The sequence below is a fragment of the Coturnix japonica genome, chromosome 1 (genome assembly GCF_001577835.2).
Source record: "Coturnix japonica isolate 7356 chromosome 1, Coturnix japonica 2.1, whole genome shotgun sequence".
Taxonomy (NCBI): domain Eukaryota; kingdom Metazoa; phylum Chordata; class Aves; order Galliformes; family Phasianidae; genus Coturnix; species Coturnix japonica.
In genome coordinates, this window is record NC_029516.1 from 5,268,811 (window position 1) to 5,296,036 (window position 27,226).

Here is a 27,226-nt window from a genome sequence, read left to right on the forward strand (position 1 = left end):
TCTCCTTAATTTCGAGTCTCTATGAATTTTTTTAATTTGTTTTTTTGTCCTTGCACCCAAGCAGGACCCTCAGCTCCTTACTTTGCGACCACATTGCACATATTTGTCCAGCTCTGCCTGAATATAATTCTAAGAGAACACTGGGATCCAATCACTCTTTGAGAAGATCTGCATTGGACTTCAAGTCTAAAATTGACTCAAATTTTAACTGTGTGGCTACTAAAAGACACAGGCTTCTGTTAAGAGATCCAAAAGGCAGAACAGAAGGCACTGTTTGTGCCTGGATTTCCCCAGACCTGGCCTCAGTTGGTAGTATAAGAAATCCTTAAAATTCAATTCAGCCCAAGCTGTCCAGGGACCTTCCTTAAAGAGATCAGTCAAGTAAATATGGGCATTTTAAGCAGCCAACTTATAAGCACCTTCTCACTATCAAAGTACCGAGACTCTCCTTATGGCTGCAAGCAAACCAGTTCAGTTCCACCATCCTCAACATAATTATCTATAATACCAATAGTAATTATGTATTATGAATCAGGTGTAAAGTTTCATTGAAAGACATGCATATATATGGATCCCAACTTGCATGTCTTATTTGCAGCCCCATGATTCAGCTTCTGGTGTGCGCATACCTGGTTCATCCTGTTACATTCATCATCTGTTAGCTCTTCCTAAAAGGTTAACCTGACAGTGGAACCCCAAAGTAAAGTGTGAATGAAAATGTTGAGACTTGAAGAATCTGCTGAGAAAAACAACTTCTCCTGGGTACTAAATTCACACCAGTTTCCTTGCAGGCTTCTTGAGTGAGAGGCTGAGAATGTAGGGGCTGGTCTTTTGGATTCTGAAAAATGCATGGTCTCAATGCTTGCTTGCATAAAAGCTACAAATATTTTTTTAAAATTCAGCCATTCTAAGGAAAAATTACTTCATACACCTCTCTTGTGATCAATAAACATGAACCTCTTCCTTTTATTGTTGAAATTATTAAATGCACTTAAAGTGTTGAAGTATAACACGAATAAAATCCTATGAAAATAGATGCAGTTTCTTCTTCCTCAGCTGCAGTTTCTTCCATTTGACAAACACACTAATACAAGGAGAACAGGTTGGGGAGCAGAGGAAGATTCATTTTTATTTTTCTTTTTTTTTGGTAGGCCCAGAAATGAAAATACTTCATTACAAAAATAATTTGCACAATAATAGAAATAAGTAAGTGCACTGCAGACTCTCTAGAGTAAAGCTTTCCTTCTTTCTTTGCATCCCTGCAAACTCTGACAGTCTGTTCATTAACAGTGAATTGGATTTACATGCCATTTCAAGAGAAGAAGAAAGCACTGGTGTATATGCTGTATAATAAGCACTTAGATTTGGGATTTAATATAGATGGGATGGTGTGTTAACATTTTAAGTCTTTCCAGGGTGCATTAAGTTTTGATGACCTATTTCATTTTTGACAAGAGTCTGCATCTTTAGACCTGTACATTTGGGTTTGATTAAGAGGACCAGCAAGTCCTGCCACTGCAGTTTAGCTTGTACTGGTTTGGGTGACAGTACAGAGAGAAAATATTCTACCAATAATTCAGGTAAAACACCTTTTTCATGTGTTATTTTTTCATGCAAACTCAGCATCATTACAGATCAAGGGGGTTGCTTGTTGGAAAGCACTGTGCAGCCTCCTTGATGAAGTGCTGTCCTAGAATATGCCTTGTGTCCCCTTGGAGGGTAGAGGACAGTGTCACTCTGAAGAATGCAGGAAAATGTAATGCATTCCTTTTCCAGAGCAGTGGTTACACATCTGCCTTTTGAGTGCCATGTATTAAGTTGGATGAAATTGAAAGCAAAGATAGGAGCCTCTCTCTCAAAACATTTCTCAGGAATATTTTTCATTAGCTCATATCATTACGTGCACAATCCCCTCTTTACCCTCACCCCTGTCATGATTTCTTTCATACATGAGGGAGGTGAGGGAATTTATCTGAATTAAAATCTATGCAAAGATATTTTTACTCTTTCTAGCAGAGGATGCTTTTCTCTTAAAAGCAGCGATGAGGAGACATATGCAGAATGACGAAGGCAGCCAATTAATCTGTTATATAAACAGCAACCACCACTAAAAAAAAATTAAAAAATGGAGAGAGAGAAAGAAAAATGAGAGATTTGGGGTGGGGGCTGGAGGGGGGGAAGGGATGTTGTAAGTATAAAGTGTTTGCCTTAGGACTTGTCTTCAGTTACAGAGCCAGACTCACATGACTGGAGCTCGGTTTGATGTGGTAATGAAGCATTGATCACAGGAAAAAGATGAAATGGCCTTTGCTCATTCATTATTTTTATCTTCTAGCTGTGGAAGACAGAAAATTGTTCATAGGAATGGTTTCGAAGAAGTGTAATGAGAATGATATCAGGGTGATGTTTTCTCCGTTTGGCCAGATAGAAGAATGCCGAATCCTTCGGGGACCTGATGGGCTGAGCAGAGGTGAGTGTGCAGTCTGTAAAGTCTCTTTCCTTAAGTGCTAATTGGGAGCTCTGTGTCGCAGTCAGGGTAGGCACAGCCGCTGTCTGCAGCTAGAGGTTACGCCGTAATACGTCCCACGTGATGAAGGTATCCGCATGAACTTTTCACAGCAACTGAAATTATCACCTTTTATTTCCAGTGTCAGAAAGGTCTTGGTGCCAACATATTAACTTGTGTTATCGCACTGTTTGTCAGCTGGAAAGGTTCCTTTGCACCCTGAGAAAACACCCTCCGTTTTCTGCTCTCACAGAATCAAAGATCCTTCCCTGACCCCATTTCTGCTTTGTACCATAAGGCCAAAAAAAGAAAAAAAGGACTGTAAATGACTGGTTGAAGACATACAGGGTCATGGGAACTGGCCCGCGCTATGGCACTATCTCCTCAATTCCTGTGTTTTTTATAACACAATGCAAAACATAGGTCTGCTGAAACTCAGAAACAAAGAGGTTAGCTTGAACCTGAGAGCTTTACCTTGACAAAAGTTTGTTAAAAGAGCTTGTAAAGCTTGTGCCTCTATCACAAAGCAAAAACCAGGGAAGAGGTGTTACACAGCACCACCGAGAGTGGTCAAGCAGCTGACCTGAACCTTGGAAATGGAGTGCATCACAGGCTTCGATAGCTGGTGACCCCTTCTGAGTGCAGAAGTGCCTTTTGGAAAGGCTCTCTGAAAACATATCGAGAAGAAAAATAAATGTATATTGATGTTGCAGACTGTGTATTAAGTCTATGGTATGTGGACCTGAAATTATTCTCAGGCTGTGAACCTTTCCTCAAACTCAGCACCGTGTGGTACAGAGTGGAATAGGGCATAGACCCATCTTCAGCACGGGAAGCAGCTGTGGCACAAGCTGCTATCACATAGTGGCACAGGGAGTCAAGTAATTTCAAGTGCGGAGCTGTGAGGAACATCACCACTTCTGTTTCTGTAGAAATAAATAAAAGAAACGTAGAAAGCACAGTTTATGCATTTTATTACATTTTCAAAAGTCACAAAAAAAATAATTGGATCCATCTTGCATGGAAATGTAGATATATATGTGTGTGTTTGGTTTTTTTTTCTTCTGGATTTGCTTGTTTCCTTCAGGCTCTAGAATCCTCACTATTTCATGCAACAATTTGTGCTTAGATTTGAAAAGCAGAGGGTTTTGTGTGCAGCCCAGCTTGTTTGAAAAGCCTATACATTTCAGCAGGGGAAGCTGAGTGGATTACTGTATATTTCACAGCACTGAATGAAAACATATCCTATAACATTTCTGAAGGGCTTGTTGAATGGATATTCTGGCAATAAATAGGTAGCCTCAAGAAAATCCTGCATTTGCATTTGTACATGATTAGACTGCAATCCCAAAACTTTTGGGGCTGGCATACAGCAGTCCCTTCAGGCAAGAGCAGCATCAGGATCATGGCTTTTGCCTAGGGGAAGACCAAGATAAAGGTCTGAGGTTTGTTCCTGTGGCTCAGTAGTAAATGTTAACTGATGGAGTCCAGTACTGTCGTTATCTGCTAGACCCTACACTGAGGGAAAACAAATAGTTCTGATTTTTAGTTATTTTGACTTGTGACTAGCACAGAGAAAGGATGATGGAAGGCACAACTGGGAAAGGTGCTAAGTACTAAAATTACATAGATCTGGGCATGAGATGTCTTGAGTCCCAAAAGAGTTAATTGACTCTTTGGAATCAGCCACCAAAGAAATGGATCTCACCTGGGATCTGTAGAAAGTCCACTGCATCATTTTTTTTAGTCATTAGGCACTGAATATACTCCAAGCATAGAAAGATCATTATGAAATTGAACAGTGTAGAGTAGTTTTATTCTACCATAAATAGCACTATCACAATAATCAGAGGCTGAGATTTTGAGCCATGTCACCAGTGTACCAGGCAGAGCACTGTTGTCTGCCAGCCAGCATAACCGTAGAGTTAATGTGCTGCTCTCTCCTGCTGGAGGGTGAAGATCTTAGTGCAGGTAGGTCACACACCAGTAGTCTCTGCAGTGCTGTATCCTCCCTGCCACTCGGATTTATTTCGGTCACCATCACAATTGATATTCTGTCATGCCCTCATGCATCATGGCTTGTTAAACTCGAATTGCTTTCTACACACCCATGTTCACACTTGAAAATGAGTTCAGCTGCACCAACCAGGTTTTCAGGCAGATGTTTATCAGCTTCACAAAACCACCATGCCATGAGAGAAGGCAAAGTGTTGGTATTGCAAAGCTGAAATGAGAAGTGCTAAGGGAGATCTGCAGTGGAGAGAGCTTGGCTGAAAAAGTGCAGGGTGAAAAGCTGCTTCGCTAAAGCAAGGAGGAGAATTATATAGTTAAATCTTAGTAATGAATTCTGATACTTAACGAGCTTTAATTCATGTTACCATTTTCAAGATGTTAGTTCCCTCTGTCATGAACAATGTTTGTTCTCCCAGCACCAGTCCGGATGTGTTTCCCTCCCAGACACAGGGGGGTGGATGAGACATAGTCACTGTCTTAGGAAAACACTGTCCTTATGATGCCAGAGCCTTCGGGAACTCACAGTGCTCACAGCAGTGAGATGGAAATATGGTCCAATAAACTCTGTTTGGCATCTCTTTTTCAGTTGCATAACGAATGTACATCATGGTATCTTGGAAGAAAAGAGCTTGAAAAGTATACTCATTGGTATCTGTGCCAACTTTTGAGCTTTGTTGAAAGATTCAGGCAAATAATCTTCGTTACCCGCAGATAATTGCAAGGAATAGCTCGAGGTTACAGTGTTCAATAGAACAATTTTGGTTTGTGCTGCTAATTTTTGTTGTTGTCTTTTCTTTCACCAGAGAGTAAAAAACTTTCAGCTGACTTTTTGGTCTGCACTACAACAGCAACCATACCATTAGCATGATAGAAGTCTGCATAAACCCATAGGCAGGATGTAGGATCTTAGGGTACCACGTGGTTCCAGTAGCAAGAAGAAATCCTTTCCTGCAGCAGCAAGAGGAAATGTAACACTCGTGATGAGTGCAATATAAGTGCTAAGATAAAGTGAGGAGCTGAACTGGTTGTTTCTGTTGTAGCTTATAGCCAAGAGCTGACAGAACTTTATTAAAGTCGCACCCATTGCTGTCACTACTGAAAATGGACCATCAGCATTTCGTTTCCAAATTCCTATTGTCAACTATTTGAAACTTGTCTGTAAAACGAGAGTAAAATAATGATACAAAGCTCCAGAGGTGGAGAAGTTTCTTACTGAGATTTTTTTCCTTAAGCCATCTTTTCTTTTTTCCCAGTGCTTGAGTTGGGTTTTTTCGGGGGAGGTTTTGCCCCTCCATGTAAGAAATAATAGTTTATAACTTCTTATATTCTGACCAGCTACAAGAAGTAGGCAGCCACCAAGAGGCACTTCCTTCCAAAGGCTCTAAGGTAGTCCCTGTGGAATTAGTTGGCTGGTAAGGAATAATTCCTAGCTGTGCAAAGTATTAAAAATAAAAATTAAAATTTTAAAAAAAAAAAAAAAGCCCTGTTGGCTGTGGAGATAAAGAAGCCACGAGCAGCCATGCAGGCTGGCCTTTGCTTTAGTGGGGTTCATAGGACTATCTGAAGAAGCTGCAGCTGCCTGTGCTATATTCATTATTCAAAGAGAAGGATTCAGCCTGCAGGGTTGTTTAATCCAGCACTTTTTCTGAAGAGCTAAGTATGCTTTACAGAAATTCATGATTGTGATATCATGTGCTAAGCTTCATTATCATGAAAAAGCAGGAGTGAACTGCCTCAGATGATTAAGATTTTAAATCACTTATTGTGAACGGCTTAAAGAAACTTTCAGACCTCCTGACTTCTAGCACATGGCTGCATGACCACAGATGCCAACACAGACAGCATTCAGTCCAGAAAGCATTCAGATAGCTGGACTGCGCAAAAAGTAGCCAGAAATACCTCCGGTTGATTTGTAGCTGTGCTACTAGTGTGTAATGTGACTGTAGGTTGATTTCTCAGCATCTATTTATCCATTCCTTAAAATAAGGATAGCAGCGCTCCTCAAGCTTTATAATTATCTATTTATTTATTTATTTCAGATAAGTGGATCAATATCTCTGTATCACTCGAGGAATTATTACCATCCATAATGATGATGAAAAAAAAAATCCTCTGATCTTCATCACAGGAGCACTGCACAGCAGATTATTCAGTTGTATTGCTAAGTGCAGATTTATGTAACAGATAGCAGAAACAAGTCAGCTGGGTTAATAGGGTGCTCTGGAGAAAACCTGCTAATAACGTGTGCAGAGGACTGGATATACCATGAACATTGCGGAAAGGCCCCAAACATACATTCGTACACCTCCCAGGTTCCTAATTGTATGATTTTATAACAAAATATCACCAGGCACACGGGACAAGTAAATGTTTCTGGGCTCAGTGACTGCAGGGTATTGTTTTTCTTTGTTTGCCTTGAGAGCAGGATGATATGGAGAATTATACCATGGTCAGGCAATTTATTGTCACAAAAAAGCCATTTATGACTTTCAGATTTAGGGATTTAATGAATGAATGAATAGAAGAAAATTAGTGTTTGCATCATAGCTAGCTGCACTGAAGGACAGATTTCATGCCTGTTTGTTTTTCCGTATGGGTATTTACTGCTGCTTGGTGAGCTGAAGTAATGTGAAGTGCCACCATGGAAGCAGCCTGGGTTAGGGGGCACCTTTTGACTTCTGTATCAGTAGGTGATGGGAAAAGAGCACCGTGGAAGTGCTGCATTTTTTACTTCTCTATATTTTACTTCCTTACTAAATAAGGCACCCCCATGCCTTATTTATTTTGCTGTAAAGTGGTAACGTTTTTCAACTCATTATGTCGCATTTCATTTTCTTCCTCCAATGAAACCTTTCAAGAGCTGGGAAGGATTGAACACATCCAGCTGACCAGTGTCTGCTGGACTATAGCCAGTAACCCTCAGTCTCAGATTTCCACTACTGCATCTTCTCAGCGATCCTTCTCCAGACTGAGGTCTGAAATGAAATAATTCCAGTGATTTTATTTTATTTTTTATTCTGGCAGGAAAGACACTGAGGCTGTTAGAGAATGTGGTCTTCAGTACCCGTTTGACTCTGGGTTTCTGTTAATTCCATTCACTGACGTCTGCTCTTTTCAGAGCGGTTAATTGACTGTCCAATTAGAAATACTTGGAGGAAACCTTGAACTTATCTAGAATCTGTCATCTGGATGACAGTCAAGAAAAGTCAGTAAAGCTAAAGGGATCAGGCATGTTTACAGAATGTGCCTGTTAGTGTTATGTGCCTAATATGTATAAACTACAGAGCTTTACTGTGACTTCTTCAAAATGTTTTACATTGGGCTGAGTTGTTGCACTTGTTCTCAGACCTGCCACTGTGTATATTCAGCAGTCATTAACAACGCAGTGTCTTTGTAGTAAAGTGTCTGTGGATTTCATTTGTAACTGAAATTTGTGTAAGCCACAGAGATTTTTGTGTGATCAGTTTCAGTAGAAGGCTGTCTCCCACACTGGTCCTTCCTGCAGGCTGTGCTGTAGTATCAGTGTAGAAAAGGGAAAATCTACTTCACAATCTCAGCTGGAAATATTTTTGCCCAACCAGAACTTACTTTTATCACACTTAATTTCCATAGCCTTTTCCTTGAGCTTTATCTTTTTCTTTTCATAGCGACATCCAATGCAGAGGATCCCAAATGCTTCTTGCAGGAGTATTTTGGCAGCTTTTCACTATTGTTTCTTTGCAGAAAGTGAAGAAAAAATTCATTTATGGTTAACTGAGAAGTTGTAGCAAAACCATTACACCACCAGCTGTGCAGCCTCCATGCATCAGGCTGCAATTGCTTGGATGGCTTTGAAAATCTCCTGAGCTGCCTTCTGTGTCAGAGGGGTCACTGTATATAGATTTATTTATTTATTTATTTATTTTAATTGATTGTTTCTGCCTTTCTTTCATCTCCAGAATTCTAATACCATGTTTTTTAAACCTCCATTTTTAACTCTTGGCCTGATTCCATATTGCTTTAAAAGCTCTGTTAGATGCTGGTAGCTTTATCTGGGAGCTTTCTTGTGCAGGTATGAAATCAGACCCCTCACCTTGAGGCCTGCATCCTTTAAAATGTTCTCCTTCACTGACAGCTGTCTAGTATTGATGTTATGTTACTATGTGCATGAACAGGCAAACATTTCAAAACAGCCTATGAAAGCCTGAGATGAGAAGAACAAAGTGAAGCAGGAGCTAAAATGGGGTAGTGCTGGGCATTGTAAAATATTTCTGATAATTCAGTTGCTCAAGCATCAAACCCTAGTTAATGGGGTGGCATGGTTCATGAAGGAAACCTTTTCAAAATTCTCTTTAGCTTTAGAGATCAAAGAAGACCAACCCAGTATACCTGGATTTTGCTTTAGCTGAGGTGGCTGATGCAGTAATGCACTCCAAAATTTGCTCTGTAATGGGGCTGGGTGCCTCCCTCCAGTTCTGCCTGAAAGGAGGAAATTACTTGAAGAAACCTGTCCCTAGTCAACCACTTATCTGTTGTACAGGGCAAGAACACAGCCTTGGAGATACAACTAAAGCTCCTAGCCCTCCTTTTTCCATCCCTTTTGCTTCTGTTAGTGATCCCTGACATTTTGAAACCAGAGGACATAAATAATTGGAACGTGACTTTTAGGTTGGTTGTATTTACAGAGAGATCTTTTTCACAAAACAAAAGTAATTTCAAAGCATTAGCTATAGAAATATCCCCTCTCTGTGTTTTCGCACTCAGTCTGAGCTCCATAGCTCCAGAAGGAAGGCAGAAATTGAAGTAGCATGACTTGATATGGTAGAACAGAAATAGTTTGCTTGTAGCCATTGATGCAGAAGAGCTTGGCCTATGGCATTACAATTAATGCAGTGTTTCAGGTGATGAGGTAAGAGGCCATGGAAATCCTTCTTGTTTCTTTGCACCGCGAGGCATGGAATCTGATTAGACTTGTCCTGTTATAATTGTGATCTACAGTCCTAAAGCTGCTGGCATTTTCCCAAAACACCACCTGGATCCATGAGATAGAGAGTGAAGTATGCTTAAAAGGGAATGTTTTCCCAGCCCCTCAGATACAAGGGTGCGTATGGGATGGTTCAGGGCTGCCAAAGCTCATCTAGCTGAAAAATGTGAAATACTTGGTTGCTTAAACACCAACTTCTGATGAAATTCAGTGTGCCTAAGAAAAACATCCTTCTAAAATGCTTGTGTTCCCCATACAGAAAACATAAAGGAGGCAGAGAATACAAGCATCCAAGAACAGCTTTTCTCAGTAGCTCAGTTGCATGTGCAAGTCTAGCAGTGAAGTGGATTGAATTCTGTTATCTAGGCTTAGCTCCTCTCCAGTGTGGCGGTCTGATTGTGTAGAAGGAGGGGATTCCATTTTTCATGGACAATAAAATTCATAGGATCCCATGTTTCCCACATATACACATGTGCACACATAATATATACAAATATTTTATATGATTGTTTGGGTTTGGTACCTGGAAAAAGAAACCACAACCTTTAAATGTGAATATACATAGCGTTTTAGTCTAGAACAACATCTGGAAATATGGCTTAATTAGCTACCATCTGATTGGAATGCTTGATGGTAATAACTGAAAGTCTAGGTTATCAGATGATTTAGGAATGAAGTTGTCTACTTAATCTTTACCATGATTATTAAAGCAAATTGGGTATTTACTGTGAAAATGGCCACTGTCCATTGGTGGGAAATGCTTTGCTGACCAGAGATAACAAGGGAATCTAACCTTATAGCTTCTGGATGGCAAACCGTAATTAAAATGCAGTCCTGTCTTCTCCGTGGAATGCTGTTTTCAAATGCTTGTATTCAAGCTGCATAACCTCATTTATCAAGCATTTCCCTTGCCCAGAGAACAAGTTTCTTTTAACTAGGTAGCTTGCTATACAGCACTTTGCAGAGATCAGCGACAAGTCTTTTCTCTCTGTAACAAAGGAAAACAGGATCCAAGCAAATGAATTTGGGCTGGGTGATGAGGAAGGAGGTTTTGCCATATCATTGGGCACTGAAAGTCCCCAGCAGCTGAGCTTTGTGCTTAAAAAGAGAAAAAAGCCTAAGGGAAGGAGGAGCCAGTCTCCTTTGTCTTGAGAAGAGTACAGCTTTATTTCTCTGCTGATTCACATTTCTTTTGAGACCTGCTAATTGCAACATCTCTCAGTAAGTTACTTACAGCAGTACCGCTGGGTAGAAATTGTGATAAATGCATAAACTGTGTCTTATTGATTTTTGTTGACATTTTACATGTTTTTTATGCATTCTAAGCCTCCAATTCAGTAATTGTCACTATGCTACACACTCCTGGATAATGAGAGCAAGAGAAGTGAATGGAGTAGATTCTTGACCGTTGTAAACAATATTACTCAAGGCTCTATGGGGTTTCTTGCCTGTTCTCTGGTATATCACTATTTGTACTCACCCCCCTTTTGAATTTGCAAGACAAGAAATGCAAACCCTTGGTGATATTTCCTCTTCTAATGATAATAACAAAAATGTTTTTGTTGGAGAGATTACTTCAATGGTAAATTTGGGCCTCTTTCATTTTAGTGCACAGCAGCATTATGGAAGCTAGCAGAGGTACTGTAATTTATTTACCCTTCTATGCACATTTGGTCTAGAATGCCGTACAGAAAGCCATTCATTACATCATTTTCTTTGACAGGACTTTGTTGCTGAATAACGGTAGTACAGTAGTTGTGTCTGAACAGCTGTAAGACATCATCAGTAGAGTCATGACACTGCCATGATGTTTGTGTTAAAAAGAATCCTTCTTCTTATTTTCTAATGCTGGTCTATCAGACAGAGGTACATAAGCCAGTTTAGGTTGTCCTGTACCAAGGGCTTTGACGTTAATGAGAAAAAAAGTATCGCATGATGCAAAAATGCATTGACTTTATTTTCATGACTAGATGTAGTGCTTTTGGGTAATGATCAGGCATTGCTTTCTCTTACTGTTGTTTGATTAAAATGTGAATACAGTCTTGACTTGATAATCTCACCAGGTACACACGGAGCTAAAAAGAAAAGGTATTTTATGCCTCAAATTGATTTGCATAAACCAAACAATCTGTTGCTTGTTGGATTGCAAAATTGTTAATTTTGCCCATTGGCCACAGGGGCAACAACATTGTATTTTTGATGCCAGAATGCAGCTTTCATGTATTAGCTCTAAAATGACAATATGCTTTAGCCTCTCAGTGCTTAGATTTGCTTCATTTGGAAATCTTTTAAGTAGTAATAATAATAATGTTTTGAGGAAATTGAGTGGAACACTAAATTATTCTCTGAAACCTAAGTTCAAACTGTGCAAGGCTAAGGGAGCTGAAAATCAATGCACTTTTAAAGTCATTAGAGATCACAAGTGAAATAAGTCTGTGTTGCTTTAGCTAAGCTTTTAGTGCGCCATGGTATTATTACAAAATCAGCCCGAATCTGCATTAATTTCACAGTCTTTTTCTTTAAGATGCCCAAGGGTGCATGAAGAATAAAATGTAAATCTCAGAAGGCACTGTTTTTATTAGTCAAAAGGGCAGTGAGTCATGCACTAAGAAAGTTGACCCATACCATGCCCAGTATAGGTATGACTGACAATAGTAAAAGAGTGGAAAAATAGCCCAGGCATTCGCCTACTGGCTTTTCATTATGATTTAAAAGGCTATAGAGGAAGAAAAGTGATTTTTTAGTTATTCATGCACACAGCTTTTGAATTGTTCAAGCTCTTGGTAGCTTTCATAGATCAAAGAATTATACTTGTACCTAGGACTCTGAGAAGCAAAAATCATAAAGATTTTTATTCTTAATATGTTATTTTCTTAAATGTTGAGATTCCACCTACGTTACTGAATTTTGTCTGAGTCTTTTTGCAATTAGTTGCAGGGTACGCAGTCGAGTTTTTCTCATCCTTACTTGTACGGTTGTTCTTGGTGCATCACAGTAATATGTAAGTGAAATTATGCTCTCCTTTAAATTCTCAGCTCAGCTGCCAGTGGTGCCAGTTGTTTATTCACTGTCTAGTATTTACCTACAAAAGCCATAGCAAGCAGCTATTAATGCATGGCCCAAATGGACTAAACTATGCAATCCAAACTCTGCATTAAAAAAAAAAAAAAAAAAAAAAAAAAAAGCCTTACGTGTGTTAAACCTGTGGCTAAAGAACAAAAACAAACAAACAAAAACAAAAACACCTAAATTAAGGAAATAAATCCTTTTTTCCTCACCCATCCCCACCTAATTTTGTTTTTTCTTTCATCTATGGTCGGATTAGCAAGTCAGCACTGTCGATAAATAAACTAGAGAAGTTGTTTATTTTTATGTACTACTGAGAACAGTGTCGTCTTGTGGCCGTTCTCGTAGACTGTGTTGGTTTAACAAGCGTCCAACCCTTTTGTCTTGTTGTTTTTTGTCTTTCCTGCTCCCTGTCCCCTTGTTCCCACAGGCTGTGCGTTTGTCACATTTTCTACAAGGGCAATGGCACAGAATGCAATCAAAGCCATGCACCAGTCTCAGACCATGGAGGTACAGTACTGTATCATTTGCCCTTTCTTTGTTTTCTTTGTGCAAATGATTGCGAATGGTAAAGCCATGCTCTCCTGGACCAGATCAGACACATGACAATCACAGATTTAAACTTTTTGCCAACTCACTCTACCTCTCCGTGTGAAATGTGTTTTTCTTAATGGCCTGGAAGCACACGATCAAGCTGCAGTCTCCAAACACGGCTCTGTATCCAGTTTTCAGTGGCATTCACAGAAAATAAAATCGCTGTGAATACCACTCTTCACTCATACTCAAGAGTGTACCTAATGAGTAAATTACAGTTAATATTAGCACCTTCCCCCACCCAAAAAAAAAAAATTTTTTTTTTAAATCTTAGTTTCCTTTAAATAGATTTTTAAGTGTTCTGGTTTATGCTGCTCTGAGAAAATGCTCAAGAGATTTAACGTGGCCACACTGAGTTACTAGTGCATGTGTTTTCCTGCAAATAGAATCTCTTTTTAAGCTAATATAATTTCTCCTTCTTCATATAGCCAATAAAAATGCTAATGATGACAGAGCATATCGAAGCTTCCTACAGAGCACCACCGTGCCTGGCCCCTCTCAAGCTCTATCTCCTCCCACATTGCCTCTACGGCCTCATATTTTATAACAATGAGCAACATGAAACTTGAAACCCATTCACTTAACGTGAATCCAGCAGCAGGCTAACGATCCGGTCATTGGAGTGGTGATCAAGTGCCACGGCTTGTCTGGCAATCTCAAACTTTTGTCAGTCTGTGATTTTTGTCATGGTCTTTCAGAATTTTGCACAAAAAACCGCACAAGTATTAAAGTCTTTACTTACTCTGGATCTTCTAGCTTATCATTGGAGAGTGCATGTTATATTGTATTATGTATATTGTATCTTTGTGTAGTGATGATTTTTCTCAGAGGTGGCATTGATGTTATGTGCACTTGTTTCTTTTTATTTATTTTTACACCAGGACCTTTCGATTTCTCTCAGTGATTTTTCTTTGCAATGCCCTAGTCTCCCAAAGCATGCGGGGTGCTAAACAATCATTATTGCGTCATGTCGTTAGCTGCTTTGTGTAACAAGCCAGGGGGGGAAGAGCAGGGGTGGGAGGGTGGAGAGAGGAGGAAAAGGCAAAGGAACAAGAAGGCAGTGCATGAAAATGTCACTAACTGTTTCCTGTATACGACAAGTAATGATGCTGGCATTGCAAAGCTATTGTCTCTCCAAGCATCATGTTTGAATTTGGTTGCGCTTATTTTATAATTGATGTGTTTTTCTTTTCAGTGCAATGCATTTTTAGACCCTAAGTATGCAGTTTTAGATGAGAATCCTCCAATGGAGACAAGAATGTTTGAAATTACCTTTACTAGAAAGCCAGTGCTATACAATATATGCAGTCTGACAGTATATTGTGAAAAAACTGCCACTTTGAGTCCTTGGAATAACACTCATAGTAATTTGTCTGCCATGCACTGCTCCATTAATTCAGATCTATATATTTGGCTGGGTTTGATTCGATGTAAAAAGAAAATGTTTATTGGTAATATTGTGTTTTACCTATATTTTTTTCCATGTGCTTTAATGTATTTTTCTGTCTAGCAAGATGAATTTTACACAGGTCTACCTCAGAAGATAACATTAAAGAGATAATACATCCCAGACAAATTCACCTATTCTGTTAAATGCAGTACTCCAAGTGAGGCTGTATTTTGTTTTAATACTCCTGCTTACTTCAGTTCTATAGAATAATTAGTCTTTGAGAACCCCAAACTGGCAAGTCAAGGCAGTTACAAGTATTTTGCAATTGGATCATCTGGGTCTTTGTGCCAGCTGAACTTAGGCTGGGAGTTCCTTCTTGGAGAGAAGCAGTACACCCTTCAGCTCCAGAGGTGATGGGCTGAACAGTGTCTGTACACCGTATGGCCAACACAAAGAAAAATACGAAGGCAGGACCAGCTGTCAGGAGTAAAATTGCTCTAGATGGGGTGCAGATGCCAAGCCACTGCATGAGAAAGAGGGGTGCACCTTAAGGATGGAAAATGGAAAAACGGAAAGCAGAAGTCACTCTTTAAGCAAGACAATTTTGTCAATGCTCTTCTAGCAAAAAGTTTGCTTACATTACCTAGTGTTAAATCTTGCCTCTCAGCCTGAAACTGTGGTCCTTGGATGCATTTGTTTCACACTGAATGCAAAAAAAAAAGATGGGCTTTGGGGAGAATACGTATTACACAGTCACATCTCAACTCAGTTACTGCAGATTTTTTTTTTTTTCTGATTTCATTATTTTTGGTTTCTTGTCACACATCATTGACCAAGATGTATTTTCAGAATGGGCACAGAAAGAACAATGGGGATGTTAATGTCCAGATGAATATATCTCTTAAAATAATGAGTTATTTTACTACTTTTTGCATCTGACTTTCTGGCCTGGTTTAATCAGCTGATCTTAAAAACATAACTGCTGTTCTTCTGTCTCATTTCCGTGGGTTTTGTTTGTTTGTTTAAGGCATTGAAATGCAGCACCAGTAGAAGACACTAATTTGTTATCGTGGAGTGAATTTGATGCAACAATAACAACCCTTTGCTCATATAGAGCCACTTGCTACATATAATTTCAGTCTTCAGAATGTTTGCTCTCTTGAAAATGATGAAGTGATGAAATATAGAGCAGACAGTGAAAAAAAATGAATTATAGATTCATAAATTGCAGAGATATTGTTTTTATACAATTTACTGACATTTAAGCATTCATAAATATGTCAGCTGTAGTGTCAAGTGCTGAGCTGCTGAACTGAGAACTGAAATAGCCATAAAATATTTCTTCCTCTAAAATTCAGTTCTGTTTCTTTGGAAGTAGATTTGATTCTCCTGCACGTCTAGGTAGCAGTCAGTAAGTTCTGGTTTTGATTAGCCCAACACTACCAAAGCTCATATTAAATACGGTACAGCTTGCTTTTTTGTTAGCTGAAGCAGAAAAATTTCTTCCACACCCTCCCACCCCCAGCTCCTTTTCTTTCTTTTTTTTTTTTTTTATTAAAGGAGCTTGTTTTTAATACTAATATAAAAATCATTGAAGAGAGGTAATTTTGTAACAAGCTGACTCTTTCATAATCTTTATTTGATTGCTGGAGAGGTACATTTCTCTTTTTTTTCTCACTGAAACACCGAAAGACAGTATTACAATGAAACACACAGAGAAGGAACTGGAGGTGGAATAATAAATCACAAGTGATGATTTTCTATGATAATTCTAAAGGAAGAGTATTGATGGGAGATCTTCATACGAGAGATATTATTATTGTGGTTTATTTCATCATTTTCTCGTTGATTTTGAATGTTCTTAGAATTTGTCCTGGTGTGAGGTTCTTCAGAGAAAAGGTACTCAACTGTTCTCTGTAGATTATAAAGGACATAAACTTTGCTGCAGATGTTCCCAGTGTTGCGAGAGCAGCCATGGGAAGCGTTAGCTAAGTATAGCCCCCCTCCCCATCCCACATTGTACACGTTGGCTAAAATGCTGCTGTCTTTTTTGGACTTGAGTCATCTTTCACTCCTACCATTATGTGCAGATTGAAGTTAGACACAAAATTAGTATAATAAAGCATGGCAGGTGGAGGGAAGTTATTCATTGGTTCCTGTAGTTAGAAAACAGTAAGGAATGGATTGGCAGCTTCTGTGACTCACAGAATGCCTGAATTAAGAACTGAATGACTGCAGTATAGAGTTTGTTCTCTTGATTTGAAAAAAAAATGAAGTCTAAAAAGGTTAAAATATGAAAGCATTTGATAGTGGGGATAAAAAAAATAGGGTAAGAGTAATAGGGACATCTTTCACATTCACGTCTCGTTCTCTCAGCGACTTTGCCCAGGAATACCCAACCTGAGGTCCAAGAGAAATGTTTAGGTGCCTCAACAACCCACCCAGTCCACTGCTTCTCAAGGATCCCTGAGATGGGTGAGGAACAGGCTGCAGACCAGATCTCAAGTTCTTTCCTACAGCCTGTTTCCCAAGGTGTCTTGCAGCCTTCCTGTATCATGTAACAAGAGGCTCATTGAAGCAATAGGAAAATAGAATAAAACCTTAAAAAATGGTGTAAATCAGGAATGGGGTGCTTCCACCAGAAGTAGTCACTTTTCGTTTACATCCTGCCTTTTGTTCACACCTCAAGGGTGCTCAACACAAAGTGTGCCCAGGAGCAGGCTGCAGTTGGGTGAGTTGTCCTCATAGCATCGCCCCTGGTGTTCATTCGAGGTCCTTGATATGGAAGGAATCAATGACCCATCACCGATGATGCTGCAGTAAATCCAGTGCTCGCAGTCCTATTTATTTTGGGTAGACAAGACAGCTGCACCAAGCACAGGGAGCCTGTGTGACAGGGCTATGTTGGCTGTGTGGTCACTGGCAGCAGGGAGGTTGGACACCTCTCCCTTTGGCGATGCCTTGAAAACAGACTGCAGACAAAGTAACATGTCCATCTCATCAGCTGTGAAGCTTAATTAAAGAGGACTGGTACACTTGCTGTCTCTGGCAGCAGTTTTGATAGCTGGAAGGAAAAGAGAGCCTGAGGAAAGGTGCTTTATAAAAAGAAATGGGGAATCAATAATTTCTCTACAGCCTCTTTTCCTGAGAAACTGAAAATCTTAGTCCTCATGGTCCTACACACGTCAGTCACAAAGAGAAAAAAGCTATCAGGTCGAGCCATTGCCAGCGGCCCTAGGGGATGTGGCTGAGCTCATGGTGCAGGGTTGGCTCAGTGTGATTTAACACTTCTGTTTCCTGATCTGTCTAACCACAGGGCTGCTCTTCGCCAATCGTGGTGAAATTTGCTGATACCCAAAAGGACAAAGAGCAGCGGCGTTTGCAGCAGCAGTTGGCACAGCAGATGCAACAGCTCAATACTGCCACTTGGGGAAACCTCACGGGTCTCGGAGGACTCACACCACAATATCTAGCTGTAAGTTCACATCAGAGGCGGTGCACCTATAGCACGCTGTATTTATTTTAGACCCATGAAAACTAGCAATAGTAAACTTCCTTCAGTGAAATGCTAAATTCTGCAGGACGTTTAGTATGTCTACTTCTATATTAAGAAAACTTTGCATGTTTATTGCATGATTTAAAAGTAAATAGCAAAGAATAAAATCTGAATAACATTTCAATGCATCACTGCTGTCCAAGGCAAGCATTTAAAGTTTACTCATGCTGAAAAATAAAATTTTACTCCATTAGTTTTATTGTTCTTTTTAACATTATATTCTGTTATTCATTGCGGGAATAAAATTTAAGTTATTCCTTAGGGGAAGACAGATAGGCATCTGAACACAACACTGAACAGTCCATATCTGTATGATGCAGCTTCTAAACTAGGATGTTGTGGTTCAGTGCTCTAATTTTACATATTTTCATCTGGAAATTACTTCTACTTTAATGCATGGTCCCTTCAATGCTAAACATGCGTGATTCATACTATCTTTAACAGAAGGGAAGGTGGCAGAGGAAAGCAATTTGTCTCTCATAAATTTAAAATGATATTTTCTTTGATCTATATGTAAGATGAAAAACATGTGCTAGCTGCTGCCCCTGATGGAGAAAGCTAAAATACACAGCTGTGGGTCTTAGGTCCTGGATTGCCAAGTCTCCCTTGCAGCATTGCTGTAAGGGATTTTCTGCTTTTTATGGAGCTGAGTGTACAGGTTGGGTAGCTTTTCCATAATTTGGGGAGTTTCTGATGATTCTGAGACAAATAGATGCATCTGTATCTGTACTGTATACGCATAAGTGCATAATTTGTATGCATAAAATGTGTTGGTATAGTGATATAATGATAAACAGCAATTTACCTGGCAATTAAATATATATATCGGTATTGAGGTAGGCTAATTAATACTGAGGTGGGCTAAATTGCTGTATACAAATACCAGTCTAATGAGTATCTGTGCTTGATTCATATAGATAATAAAGAAAAAACTGAATTCAAGAGGGTGGTGGAGAATGGACCGTGATTGACAGAGATGAGTTATAGCAACTACTAGACTACAGAGGGTTGTAATTAGTCATGCTATGTTGGTTTAAATAGATTTAACACCTGGTTGTTAAAAAGAATAAATTGATTAATTGTTTTAAAGCAGCGATGTTATTGAGTTTCCCTTGTGCCTCTGTGTTTCTTAATAGAGATTAGACATTAATATGGATTTACAGCATTGACTCTAGGGATGTTCATTCCAACAGACAGAAGCAAGAGACTATATAAATGTAAAGGAAAGCATAAATACTCCAAATGTGAAATGATTGCTCATTTTACACTTATCTTCATTTGTTACACTGATGTCAGATAGATTGCTGTTTTGTGTTGTTAATTTGCAGCTTCTGCAGCAAGCAACTTCCTCCAGTAACTTGGGTGCCTTCAGCGGCATTCAGCAAATGGCCGGTAAGTTAAAAATCATTTCATTCTGTTCCAGCTATGTTTTGTATTCTTTAGCCATCAAATTCTGTATCTCTAATAATCACATTGTCGGGCAGGGGGCTGTTGTGTATTGAACGTGGCAGATGTACTGGCAGAGGACAACTCACAGTTCAACATCAATAGAAACACTTTCTCCCCTCTTTCAGAAACTGAAATTAAACCCAGTGCTCCCAGGTTGAGCAAACAGTTTGTCTTGCATTAGTCACCTGCCATTTGTCCAAAGTAACCAATTGTAAATTGCAGGAGAGCTCTTGGTCCCTGCAGCTGTATCCTTCCCTATGAAAAGTGTCAGTAAAGCAACAGCAGGATTATGTTCTAATTTCCAGCGAGATTTCTGTGTCCTGAAAAATCAAATTAATGGCAGTCCTCAAACATTTTAATAATAGGTGGTAAGTAAAAACGTTCTGACCTTTTTAATGAAACCCAAGATTACAGGCCTACCTTCAGTATGGATTTTCAGGCTCCGTTTATAATGATGGAAAATTAACTGGGTGCCTTTTTGACTTTGGAGCCCTAGTTGACAAAATTACACAACAGAAGCTTTTATGTAAAAGTACAATCTTTAGTCTGGGGGAAAAAAAAAAGAAAAAAAAAAGAAAAAAAGAAAAAGAAAAGAAAGAGAGAAAGAAATAAAAGGAAAAAAAAATCAAAGCGTGAGCATATTTGAAAGCCAGCTCGTTGGAGGGTTTCTTAGTAATGAGCTGCGTGCCAGTAGTAACTGATGTGTAGTGATTAGCAAAAGGTCGCTCCCACTGTGTGACCTACCATGCTGATACCCTAACTTAACATGATGCTGGAGAAGGCAGCATGTGCAGTAAATCAGAGCACAGATGCACATTATGCCCACCGCGAGAAACTGTTAGAAAAGCTTTTTTTGTTGTTGTTGCTGTTAGAAGGGGGAAAAAAAGGGAAGCACAACCCCCCCAACCCCCCTAAACTGCTGCATTAGTTTGTTTTAATTGTAAACCCACTGAATCGATAGCATACAATATTATGCTTGCTTCATCATCACAAAAGACTAAAATATTCACAAGTCTTTCTGAACGTCATTTCTCACTCTTCTTCTAATCCTGGTCTTCTGCTTCTTCTGATTCGGCTTTGAATGAATTCTGAAATACTTTTAACAGGTACAGATCTACCACACAGCATTGCTGTACCCCACAGGTATCCTTTGCTCAATCGTTACATTATGCCATTATTGCAGCAACATCAGAGACTAATGCGAACCTGCTGTCTGACAATATAAATTGGCCTACAGATGACAATATCTCTGAATTATTCTCTCTTCCTCAGACCTGCTGGCAGTGCTTGCTGGTTCTATTATGTTATGCTTGCAATCTAGCTTTTTTTTTTTTTTTTTTTTTTTTTTTTCATCTAAAAATGTATCTTAATATGATAAACAGAACAGAGCAATTCAGTAACAGTTTTATACTTGGCAGTTTTGGAAGTGGCTTTGAGCTCAGAGATTGTGTTTAATGTTTTCATATTTGGTTAAGACTGTGAAAGGAAGGAACTGAGACACTGAAGAAAAATAATGCAATCTCTACTGCATTATGTGCACCTTAGAAGTTTTCTGTTGCCTTTTCCTGCCAGGTAGTGTAGATTCAGCTTTGTCTCAAACAACTGTGTCAAAACTAAGAATTTTAGTCGAGTAACTTGAGGATGGGCTTTCGATCCAGGATTCACTCTCTGAAAGTCATATCGTCTTGATGCTAATAAAGAAATTGTGGCAGCACATCACTTTTACTTGAGGAATATACCTTCTTGACTAAAGATTAAATTGCTAATGTGTTCAGATACAGGGTGATTTAATGACTGACTGCCTCTCCTGGAAAACAATTTTAATTTATAATTTCATTATAAAAACTGTTCTAAATTGACTTCTTCCTTTCCCCAAAACATGTAACTCGTAAACCTTACTGTTGGAGATCAAATTAGTGATATTAAGTTTTCTCTCCAAGTTCTACAAAGAAGCACAAAAGACTAAATGTTATTTCACTGTTAGGACCAAGAGTTCATGTCCTCTCCCTGGAAATCAAAAATTCTTCAGGACTTTATCTTCAGTGCTGTGTTATTCTGTGCACTCAGTACTGAAGACTCACATGGTGTGTTTTATAGAAGGAATAGAAAATGCTCCTGTGTCTCCAACAAGATCTCAGCTGCAGAAGCTATTCTTGAATGTTTGTTCTCACAGCCCACAAAGCAGCATAAAGGCGCAGAGTTTTTTTACATAAGCTATTTGCATTCATTTTACAAGAAAATGAACCCAGTATGTATTTTTCACATTGTGTATGGCTTGCTTATTAATAGAATATTTCAAGTTGAAGACTGAAGTCTACACACGACTAAGATGCTTAGAAGATAGGTTATTGATGCTTGCATGTTCTTTGAGCTAAAAAATGTGCTTACAGTCAAATATTTGTTCTGGTTCTTGTGCTGAATTTAATGGGCAGGCTTAGGCATTCCTCAGGATAAGTAAAGACAGAATCTGCATGCTTGAGTAGTTCTGCACGCCAGAATTTATTCAAGCACGTGCAGCGTGTTTGAGGGGTCAGACTTTTGTCTTTGAAGTCAGTGAGTGTGCTTACCACTGAATCCAGGCACTAAAAGTTTGATCAAAAGCCGCAGATGCTGTGGAATTCTCACTTTTACTTATGTGTCAGGCCTCTAGTGCCTTTTGAGTGCAGAAGTCCCAATGAAGTCACAGTTTGCTAAATTGGGATGCTTAATGTAGCTGCTCCCTCATCCAAAATTAAGGACCACCAGATCTACAAGTATTAACTTGTACTGCTAAAGCTCATGTCTTCTCTGAGCTACACAGAAGGTATACAGCACACACTCTATACATGTATATAAATATAAATTTAAGTTTCTTCATAAATATACATACATGTATATAAATATAAATTTAAAGAAGTATTTCCTCATCAACAGTATTTCTTAAATAAATTTTCTTTGCAAGCAGAAACTCAGAGTATTTGAATTATTTTTTATTCTTTTATAGTTTATATCTTTGGCTTTACTGGAAGTGATGTTTGCATAGACACTTTTAGTAACACAACTGGATCTTGTTTAAAAGACAAGGATCTGATCCAAAGAAAAATGAGGATTTGTCTCAAGAACTCACTAGCATACAAACATTAAACACTCAAAGCATCAACTCCAAACGTGAATCCTGTTCTTGCTGTAGCAGCCCACTAGCACTGCTGTGTGTTCAGTGTTTTCTTTGCCCTGTGTTCATGAATTAATTTTAATGTCCAAGTAAATCGTGATTCTGGCCTCGCTAAAATTTGTGATATTTGAATTTGAGAGGCAAAAAGCAGTAGGTTGCCATTTAGCTTTCCAAGCCTTAAGGTGGCGCACTCAATTCCCCAGCTTAGATGTTCACATTTTTATTGAAAAATGATATTTTCATGAAATCATTTTATTTCAGGAGCCAAACCAAAGAGAATTTGCAGTTTTGCCTTGACTATTATAATCCCCCGGTCTTGATTACACGAGCTCTCTCTACCTTGCCAAACTCTGCTTTATCACTCTTTGTAAAACATGTAAGTGCATACCATCACTGGGTGTATATTTTATAGTGATTACTTCCTTGCTTTTCTTTCCTCCTCCAATATCTGCTAATGCTAATTTAAAGACAGCGTTTTCCCTCACACGCCTTGCAAGCTTCAATGTCTTGCCTGTCTTTGTCTTTGGGGAAAGCTAATAATGTGGATGAATTTCATTATATGATTTGATTGTCTTATTTTAGAAAGACAATGCAAGCTGCATTAAGCACTTGCAAGCTTTCAAGAAAAAAAGATTCCTTCTTCAAATATATACAAATTGCATGGAAGGTATAGTTCAAAGGTGATGGATGTCGCTTGAATGCTTGTATTGAATTTGTCTGGCACTGAGTTGGATCCAAAAACAGAAGTTTTTTAAGCAAAAGTGCCTGTGTAAGAACCTGGGAAGCGTAAACACGGAGGCTTTTATATTCTACTGGATTACTGTAGAAAATTTGAATGCCCCCAAAATCTATGAAGATTTTCTGTCATTTATTAATGCTTTGGCTGGAATAAACATTTCCCTTTGCAGCAATATTTCAATGTATATGACTGCTCAGAATACATAAATTTGTACGGTGCTCATTAAAAACACAAAGAAGTTCTCTTAATTTTAGTAGACAGCCAGTGTGTTTTGCTTTCTGAAGTCATGCAGGAGAAGAATCCATGCTTTTGGCTTTTCAGATCTCTAAATCCTCTACAGATGGGGCTTTTTATATTTTTTCAATATATCTTCTTTTTTTTCAATTACATTCCAAACTCTCTTACAGTTTGGTTGCATTTTGGGATGAACTTCTGGCCCATTCTGAGCCCTTTTCAATTCATTTCACCCTTCTTCTGCAACCCAAGCCAGATTTCCTCCTGTTGCAGAGTCTGTAGGAGCAGATGGGTGAGAGAAACTCTGTGAGATTCTGCTTTCTGAATATTTTCCTTTAATTGTTGTATTGGCTCAGTGGATCTGGAGGGACCAGTTGGAAGCCAAGGGCCATCTGCACAAAATCTCTATACTTTTGCATTGGCCCAAGGATCCTTTATATCCTCTGACTCGTTGGTGGCTTCATTCCAGCAGAGCCATACTGAAGGAGGACTTCTCCTGCTATGACCTCTTTAGGGATATCATATTAAAAGTAAAGGTCAGCAAGAAACTCTTTCCAACTCAAGGGAGATAGCTGTTTTTTAAAGATAACTACCAGTTTTGAAAATGTTGACCTCAGGGACTAAAAGCATTGAGCTTTTCTAATACTAATTCCATTGAATGTCCTTAATTTAACCCCTACAATTTAAACAATTTGATTTAGCATTCTTGGAGAACCAGAGTTTGAAGCAAGTGAGGCTCTTGCCAATCCACACGTAGCTCCTATTCATGGGAGAAGGAGAAGCACCCTGAGAGGAAAGCCAGTGCCCAAAAGCTTACGAGATGTGCTTATTCAGATGGTGAAAGTGTGTGATGTGGAGTTTGGCCAAGTCTGGATACAAGATCTGTAGGTCTGGCTGGGCTTTCAACAAACAACAGAAGGAGGGAGAGAGGCTTTTGATTCCCTTGGCCTCTCTGAGGTTGGAAGTCATCTCGCTGACGTGCAGCAGCTTGGAAATCGGGCATCCAGACTGCCTACAATGTCAGTGAAGAGGATTCATTCCTAGGCAGCAAGTCATCCTACCAAGGGCTTTGGTTAGTCTTACCTACTTTAATTTAATTAATTTTAGGACCAATCATCCAGGCTCTCTCCCCTGACTGTAACAAAAGCCTGGGTGAATAACTTTAATTCTCATAAAGTTAGATCAGATGGATCTCTCCAGCTAAGACGGGGAAAGTTTCAATTGAAAAAAAGCACATTTCTTGCCTGGAATGTGTTAAGAGATTGTGTAACTTGGAAATGGACTGAAATCCTATACAAGTCAACTGCTGGTTCTAACTTTCAGTTGGATTTAAGCATGTATTCTTAAATAACATGATTACCAAGGTGGAATCCAAGGTGGACTTATAAGTTGTTTTAGGGGATTTCCTAAGTCAAACAGTGAGTAGTCAGGATACCTTAAGCACTTCTCAGATAAGCAGCTTTCTGAAGGTAAGCACACCATATATATGATTTAATGGAGAAACAGTCTCCCGTCCCCTTTAATTCTTTAAATATTGTGGGAGTAACATTGGTCTTTCAGACTCAGTCTGAAAAGACTTTCCCCCAGTTTTTAACATGAGTATCCAGAATGGCTGGCATCAGTGCCAGCAAATGGATGCTTTATGGCCTAGAAATGATGTATTATTTTACCTTATCCACAATTTTTAAGCTGCAATCAGGATATAACTCAGAAGGAATAAATCCTATTAATTGGGATATACAATTTCCAAAGGAAAAATAGGCAGTGGCAGAGGTCATGCTATTGGAAACTGCTTATGAGTGATTCAGATTCAACTCTGATAGTCACCACCCATTTTGGAATTCTCTGTGCATATCTTGTCACTAAAATGCGGTCAGTGCCTTCCTTTATCACCATTTGTTAAGCACGCAAATTAAACTATTTCCTAATATGATTTTACTATGATATTTGGGAACCAAGACCTGTAGAGATCTTGGAAGACTTCAGAAACAGTTTGTGATTCTGCTGCCTCCTCTACAAATAACCCAATAATTTCAAATTTACAGATATCACAGGAGAAAAGCTGTGGCAACTGAAACGAGGCAAATTGCCTCATTGTATGGGAGTTTGCGACAGAGGCAGCGCAAGGAGTTGTAGAATGTAAATCTTGTGCTCTCAGATTTCCCCGTGTTTTCACAGAGCTGCATCTGTGACTGTGCAGCACTACAAAAATTTCCTGCGAATGTGCTAATAGGCCTTATGAGAATGTTCTATCACCATCCATCTGTCACTTTTTAACAGGCCTGATTGGCAAGCACTTGTAACAACTGACATCTGTTCTTGCTTATTGATATGTAGATTTATGGTAATTGCTGTGAACAATAAGACACAAAATTACCTAAGGTGAACATTAAATTAAATTTTCATGCCCCTATCCTTATAAATAATTTTTTAAAAAATCTTAAGTTTCAAGCAAGGCATACTGTGCATCTGTTTTGCACATTATTTAATTGTTTTTTTCATCTGCCAAATAGCAAAATGAAAGTTGAGTTTCCTTGCAATCTTGAATATTTGCCAAGCTAATAGCACACTGGTAAATACATGTTATTAAAAATGGAATCAAACTGTATTGTGATTCCAGTTGGTTTTTTTAATCATTTCACTTTAATTCCCAACATCATCTCTATCATGAAGATCAAGAGTTATTCCTTGCCCAGAAATGTTTTTTTCCCTACAGGGGGACTTCCATTTTTCATGTGTGACTCTGCCTATCCAGCTGCTCTTCAGCGTTAAGCAATTTGCATCTCTTCAGAGAGAGGTGCATTTGCTGAGTGAGCAGCACTTTGAAATGAGAACGATCTACTCATTTTTGGTCCAGCTCCGTTGCAGGATTTGGGACTGTTTGAAAAAAGTTGTAGGATGTGAAATGTGTGAAGACAGAGTGTGAAAGAGGAGAGAATGACCGTGCAGATTAGTCCTGCAGAACTATACCTTGGCTGGAGCTCAATTGAATCAAAATCCCCATTTGAAAGTATGTTTTGGGTTTGGAGCTTGAGAGTATTTGGTTTCCCTTCTCCAATTCTGTCCTAGGAAGTGGGATATTGACGCACTTGACAAGTTGATGGGCAAAGCCAATGAAAGGAGAGCAGAGATGATAAACTGCCTAGGGAACATAAAACTGTGATGACAAGAGTTGGGGTTTTTTTCAGACTTGGAGCAAAATGGGTCCTAAGAAGGTTGTGCATTAAATGATAAACTGGTTGACACAAGCAAATCCCAAATGTGGGATTTGGTTTGAGGAAGCTCCTGTGCTGTTCTGTGTGATTTGCTCACCGTTATTTAATTGTGCTGTATGTGCTGTTTAAATGTTTGAAGTGGAAACCTCACCACAGAAGAAATATAAGCTGATTATGACTGGTCCTACTGATGAATTACTTAACAGAGGTTGATGGAAAACCATGCTGCCATGGTGAAGAGCCAACCCATTGCTTTATCAAATGCTCATTACAGAGACGCATGAAAGAGGGGCTCTGAGATGATCAGCAATGTTTGCTAGACATTCTAAGGTGTATTACGTATACGGCTT

General features: G+C 39.0%; 1 protein-coding gene across 19 annotated transcripts in view; it reads left to right on the top strand.

The window, feature by feature from the left end:
• Positions 1 to 27,226, top strand: part of CELF2 (CUGBP Elav-like family member 2) — a 552,930-nt gene that overhangs the window by 481,265 nt on the left and 44,439 nt on the right. For all 19 annotated transcript variants that reach the window (XM_032441981.1, XM_032441939.1, XM_032441915.1 and 16 more), the window contains 4 exons: positions 2,336 to 2,470; positions 12,979 to 13,058; positions 17,849 to 18,007; positions 19,417 to 19,480. In XM_032441981.1, the coding sequence (XP_032297872.1) occupies positions 2,336 to 2,470; positions 12,979 to 13,058; positions 17,849 to 18,007; positions 19,417 to 19,480 (438 nt within the window). The remainder of the gene's footprint in view (positions 1 to 2,335; positions 2,471 to 12,978; positions 13,059 to 17,848; positions 18,008 to 19,416; positions 19,481 to 27,226) is intronic.